At 40.4% G+C, this 6,724-nt stretch overlaps 1 protein-coding gene across 2 annotated transcripts in view; it reads right to left on the bottom strand.

Annotated features, from left to right (window-relative positions):
• Positions 1-2,823, bottom strand: part of polr2b (RNA polymerase II subunit B) — a 32,594-nt gene extending 29,771 nt beyond the window's left edge. The window contains exons 1-2 of one of the 2 annotated variants that reach the window (XM_005719379.1): positions 2,682-2,823; positions 765-837 (exon numbers count right to left, since the gene is read on the bottom strand). In XM_005719379.1, the coding sequence (XP_005719436.1) occupies positions 765-837; positions 2,682-2,700 (92 nt within the window). In that variant the 5' untranslated portion in view covers positions 2,701-2,823. The remainder of the gene's footprint in view (positions 1-764; positions 838-2,681) is intronic. The other variant, XM_005719380.1, reaches the window with a different exon arrangement.
• Between the last annotated feature and the right edge of the window lie 3,901 nt (positions 2,824-6,724).

Raw genomic sequence — 6,724 nt, 5'->3', positions numbered from 1 at the left:
ACGCTACTCTGTTTTTTGTCAGACTTGAAATAGCCGAAATACCTTCACACTACGGAACTTCTATGGCTCTTCCGTTCGACAATCTCTCCAGCATTGGAACCATCATCTGTTGTCTCTTCGGTAACCTTCGGTCATGCTCGGTTGATTTTTCTCTAGTCGGCACACTCATTTCCTCCATTACCCAGCGGCACGGTGGCTGGCTGCTTCCCAAACAAATACACATGTGCGGCTTGGCACTTGTGCTGTACGTAACAAGTCACGTGACGTGACGCTGCGGCTGTGATTGGTTCGGCTCTGCTACTACTTAATTTGGATTGGCTGTTCTTTTTTTTCTTTTTAAAGAGGACAAGCGCGGCGAGGTCTATCGCAATAGTTTAATTTTTCTATCGAGAAAAAGTTATTTCGCAATACATATCGTTATCGTTCTATCGCCCAGCTCTAACATGCGCGAAGTTTAAAGGGAACATTGCTGTTGGGTGAATAATGCAAAAAACAGAGATCTGAGATGGAAAACTAGCCAAAGTCAGAGGGAATTAATAATGATGTTTATCAAACGAGAAACATAGTTTGATCTTCTTTTGCTGCTGGTTCAGAGAGAGAAAACACCTGCAGCATCAGAGACCTTTGAGCTGTCAGCTTTGAACACCGATGGCGGGTCCGTGTACGTGCCATTCGGTCCGCGCTTTGTGTGGACTCACCATAATATTTTTCCTGTAAGAACAGATGATCACTACATCTCCACAAGGACACACAGGTGAGTTTACCTGATGACGATCCAGCACGCTTCCTGCCACAGGTCAGGAGTGATCTCATCATCATCTTCATCATACTGATTATCTGACAGAGACAGCAGGAATAAATATACGTGAGCAATACACATACGTTGAAGCTTCACCGATCAATCAATGACAGATTGTCGGTTCAGGTTACTTCCTTTTCACAGATAACTGCACATAGAGTTTAATGATCAGTTTAAACAACTGGTGAATTGATCAGATACATCAATAAAAACAGATGACAATCTCACAGGAAAGTTATTGATCGTTCTGTTTTTAATTCACTGGTTCTGATCACGCAAACTGATCAATCAGAAGCAACACATCTGATCTGTTAAGTCAACTTCCTGTTTGTGTGAGTCGAGTGTAATGACATCACTTCCTGTCTGAGTGCAGGCATGCAGCACACAGCCTGAAGCTGGTGATATCAGGAGAACTCTGTTGATATGAACTGTGAGAGGTCCTGAAGACTGAGCCTCAGGGTTCATCAGAGAGCTGATTCCAAACTGCTGACCGCACGATGGTGATGATTTACTGTCAGATCACAAGTGATGGAGGTGACACATGGCTAAATCCAACGTTCAGTGTTTTCCAGCCCACACAGAATCTAATTAACAGCTGCAGTCTGACAGACTTTCATTTGTCACACTACAGATGACACTCCCTGTGAGCTCAAACAACTGTTTCATAAAATCCAAGCTTGGCTTTTGAAACACTTAAGTGATGAGTCTTGGCCCTACTCTCACAGCTTTGAGCTGATTACAATTCTCTCGTCCCCCTCATTCCAATGAATCATAAATGATCAAATCAGCTATTACACTCTGCTTAACACACTATTTACTAAGAGTTAAAGTTTGTGGAACAAATCCTGTTATTGTGGCTCATTTAAATATTCTGCTCTTGAAAGTAATCTCTTACAAATACTTGTGTTGTTAGTCTACTGCAAAAACACTTTGTCCCTGTCTTTGAGTCCTAAACCTGAGCCTCTTCAGTTATTCCAGGAAATTTATAAAGACAGCTGAGTGTTTTGAGCTGCTGCAGACATCCTGTCCTGTCTTTGAAGGGACATTTTCATTATCACAACCTGTAAAACACCTGTGATGAAGGAAGACATTTTGTAGTCCATCTTCTGCACTTTGTAGTTTTAACACCGCAGCCCTTCAGCCTTACGTAATTAAGGAGACTAGTGTGTCTCAGCACACCACACGTCTATTTTTCTCATCATCTCTTTCATTTCATGACCTTTACAGGTTAAAAGGAGGAGAAGACAGGATGAACTGACCTGCTGCCTGTAGCTTTGCCTCCCTGAGAAACTGGGTAATGACCTCTCACCTTTAACTTAAAGATAGATCGGTTAATTATCTTGTGGTCAACATTTACTTCCATTGCTGATCAATCTCTGATCACGGTCCAGCTTTCTTTATGCAGTGTTTATACTGTGTAAATATGGCGGATTGTACACAGTTTTTATACCGCAGAATTTACACATAATATAAGTGTCCGCTTTTATACTGTGGTACTGTTTATATATTGTAGTATTTGTGGGTGTAGTGTCACAGTAACGCTGAGTGTAAACGTCTGCAGCGATAATCAAGTTAAATAAAGGGTCCTCGTGCATTAGCAGCATTTAGCCTGTTAGCTCACACAAAGCCCCGCTGCTTTTAGCTGATGTTAGCACACGAATCAGGTGAGGCTCGTGATCTGCGTGAGGCTGACGCGTACCTGTGTGACAGGTGTTTGTTTGGATGAGTGATACTAGCTTTTGTTCTCTCAGAAATTACTAAAATGGTTAGCTGTAGCACGGGTTAGCTCCTCTGTCACGTCCTGTTAATAAAATTACCAAATAAATGCAAATAAAATTATCCACCATGTGACGTAATGACGTTTTACAGCTGTGCAGCTCACCTTCATCCTGGTCATACATGTTTATCTCCTGAAAACTTAAAACCACAACAACAAAAATAAAAACAACAACCACAAAACGTTGCGATCACCGCGCGCCCCGGAAACGTAGGTCACTTCTGCTTTGTTCTTCTTTGTTAGTAATAGGCAGAGGTGAAACACTACTGCCCCTCACAGGCTGGATGCTACAATTGCACAAATCCTCAGGCTTGCTCTCAAGTCAATGTCGTGTGTGTTTTTATTTGTTTGGTTTTCCAAAAAACGTTCTTTATTTATCTTCAAATATTTTATTGTGAAGCACAAGTAACAACTAGAAAAATTTGCATTTCCTGCGAAAATGCTGTGTGGATGCTTTAAAGCTGAAGCTGTATGCAAAAACTAGCTGAAAAAGCTGAAAAGTTGCAGAAATTGTAAAAACTTTGCAGAAGCAAAGGAACTTTGCTAAAATGTAATAACTTAGCAGAACTGCAATATCTTAGAGGAAACATAATACTTGGCAGAAATACAATAGCATAGCAGAACTTAGCAGAAATATTGTAACTTACCAGAAACATGATAACTTCTCAAAAATACAAGACTTTAGGAGAAATAGTAAGATAACAGAAAGAATATATTTAGCCAAAAATACTTGAACATTACAGAAACACTATGATTTAGAAAAATAGTACAACATAGTAGAAATACTGTGATTTACCAGAGACACTGTGATGAAGTATGAATATTGTAATTTTAAATTAATACTATGTTTTAGCACAAATACTATCATTTGGCAGAAATACTATATTAAGCACAAATCCTATAAAAAGCACAAATAGTATGATTAAGCATAAATACTACATTTAGTAGAAATACTATGTTTTAGCACAAATACTATAAAAAGAAGAAATATTATATTAAGCACAAATCCTATAAAAAGCAGAAATCCTATATTAAGCACAAATCTTATAAAAAGCACAAATACTATATTAAGCAATATAAATATCCCATAAAAATCCTTTAAAAAGCAAAAATACTGTACTATGATTTGGTAGAAAAACTATAATTAATCAGAAATACTATATTTGGCAGAAATACTATATTTAGCACAAATCTTGTAAAATAGCAGAACTAGTAATAACTTAAACAGAAAAATTGGAAAAGCAAAATGGACAGCTGATTTTTGCAGCTGTCCATTTTGTGTAGTGTCAACATACAAACCAATCAATTACATAACTGCCATGTGTCCGCAGTTATTGTGTAGTGTCAACATACAAACCAATCAATTACATAACTGCCATGAGTCCGCACTACGAGAAATTCGTAGTGTGGACTCCCCTCAAACAAATGGCCGTAATTTCCTAACCGTAGAGGCTAGAACGGTCATTCTTAGACCATTTTGTTCAGAAGAGATGGGGGAATCTTCCAGTGTTGACAATTTATCATTAAAATCTGAATTATTAAAGATATTTGACTTGTAATGCACCATAACTGAGTAGGGGCGAAGCAAAAACTGCCTTGACTTGCCCTCAAACAACGCTTTCTAACTCTAAATCTATTTGGAGTATCAATATCATTCTTTCACCGTAAGAGGCAGCAGGCTTTGGTGAACAGTCATGGAAATTTTCAGGTCTCTGTGGAAATCCAACAAAAAGTTATGACAAGAGAAAAAAGTGGTTCATTTCCAGAGTTTGAAATCTGAGCGAAGGACAAATTTCCTACCCTCAAACAAGTCTAACTCATTTCAGAACGGTAATAGGTGAGAAAGAAATTCTTGAATTGTAAGCGTCAGGAGTGTCTGAAGATATACTGGGACAAGCCTCATGTCTTAACTTTGTTTCGTTAAGGAGATATGACGATTCGAATATGCCTCTCATTACAGAAATCAAGCGGTGATTTTGAACAAACTCTCCATTGACTTTCTATGGAGAGTTTTCCGACTTTGTGTTGGTCTGAGGAGATTTGCAAAGATCCTATAAGCCCCACAACAATGATAGTGACATTTCCTGAAAGCCAGCAAAAATACCTACATTTTGATGTATACTTTGTGGAAGTTGAGTGAAAATTGAGCAAGTAGCAAGAAGTTGTTCGGACATGAAGAGAAAACTGCAAAACCTTCAGTGGCACACTGGAAGCCAAGAGTATAGCAACCATAACAACGCATGTATTTTGTGAAAAATCACAATTTGGCAACTCAAAACTTTAAGAGTGTCACGGCGGTGGACGGACTCAGGCGCAGACTGAGGTAGCACAGCTCAACGACACTTTATTAATCACACCGGTGCACTATATACACGTGAAGGGGGGGGAAACACCAGGGTCCCGGGGATCAGTAGGCTGGGGAGACACACTTCTTCGCACTCGCTCTGCTCCTCGTCCAAACAGTCTCCACACAAGCAGCTCAGCTCACTCTCCTACTCACGGGGTCCAGGGGTCACAAAAGGGCTGATCCAGTCAAACCTGTTACACAGACGAGGGTAAGTCGAAGGCAAAACACGGGAACAGTAGAATCGCAAGGAAGCCAGGCAATACTAACGAGAGTTATTCAATATTCCAGCGACGAATAGCTCAGAGCCCCAGCCTTAAGAGCCAGAGAACTGCAATTCGCTCGAGATCAGCTGCAGGTGCGTGGGCCAAGGGCAGGAGCCCAATCAGAGCTCCGCCCAGGCAGACAGGTAGGAGAGACAGAGCGAGAGAAAAACAACAAACACTTGTGGCCACACTGGGCTGGCCGGGGAGGCACAGGGACCATGACAAAGAGGGATAAAAGTAAAACGGTAAAAGCTTTGAAAAAGCTGATTTATACCTGAATAGCCCAATAATTTGAGAACATTTTAAAGTTTGAATGGTTGTTCTACGTGAAAATATGAGGAAGTAGTTAAGTTTCAAAAACAAGCAAATTTTAGCAGAATTGCAGAAGTTTCCCCATTCATTTCAAATTAAAGGAAAAAAGCTTAATATTTTAAAAAGTATAATAGTGAAAAATACCAAAAGATATAGCCATCATTAACAGAAATAGCAGAATAGTTTAAAATTTGAACAGTGAAAATAGCACAAAAATTGTGGAAGTAGATCCACGGCGAAAAGTGTACGGAAACACCAAGAAGGAACTCAATAGTGTGGATGCTTAAAGCATCCACACAATTACAAATTGCCCCATAGGCTGACATTGCTTGCTTTTTATATTTTTATCATCAAGAAAGGGGGAAAACAAACAAAAAACAAAACACACAACCAAGAAAGTGGAAAGTAACAAAAAGGGTAGCCAAAAAACAAGGGGGAATAACACCCCTCCCACACAATTACCTTATCCCAGAGTGCTATCAGCTTATTGTAACCTATGGTGAAGTCCACACAGTAGCTCTCACTTGTTCATAATTTCCAGATGCTCAATAAGTGGCCCCCAAATCTGATCCAAGTCCTCCAGTTTGTCCTTTATAACGAAGCGGTTCCTTTCCAGGTGAAGAGTATCTGTCAGCACGGAAATCCAGGCTTTCAAGGAGGGCACTTCTTTTCCCTTTCATAGCTTAACCTACCCATTCATTCACTTCCGTTTATCCTTTTCAGGGTTGCTGGAGCCTATCCCAGCTGTCTTAGGGCGAAAAGGAGGGTACACCCAGGACAGGTCTCCAGTCGGTTGCAGGGCTGACACATAGACAGGGGACAACCAATCGCACTCACATTCACTCCCACATGTTGTGGGCCTGATCTCTGAGAACATCGAGAAGGCCTGCCTGGAGGAGATTAAGAACCTGGAGAACTGGTGCCAGGAGAACAACCTCCTCCTAAACGTCAGCAAGACTAAGGAGCTGATCATAGACTTCACTACAAAGCAGGCAAGGAATTATGAGCCCCTGATCATCAGTTTCCGGTACCTGTGTATCTACATCACTCTGACATGGTCCTGTGACATCAATAGGGATGGGTATTGTTTAGGTTTTATCCGATACCAGTACCAAACCGGTACATTTGAAACGGTACTGGTGCTTAAACGGTGCTTGAACTGGTGCTTAAAGAATGGAGAACACACACTTTGTCCAAAAACCTCTCATGTTCAGCTGTTTTTTTTG

Source organism: Pundamilia nyererei, unplaced genomic scaffold, assembly GCF_000239375.1.
Source record: "Pundamilia nyererei isolate P.nyererei 1_Seehausen unplaced genomic scaffold, PunNye1.0 scaffold00001, whole genome shotgun sequence".
In the NCBI taxonomy this organism is placed as follows: domain Eukaryota; kingdom Metazoa; phylum Chordata; class Actinopteri; order Cichliformes; family Cichlidae; genus Pundamilia; species Pundamilia nyererei.
The sequence above is the reverse complement of the archived record's forward strand: the minus strand, read 5'-3'. Positions and strand labels throughout refer to the sequence as shown.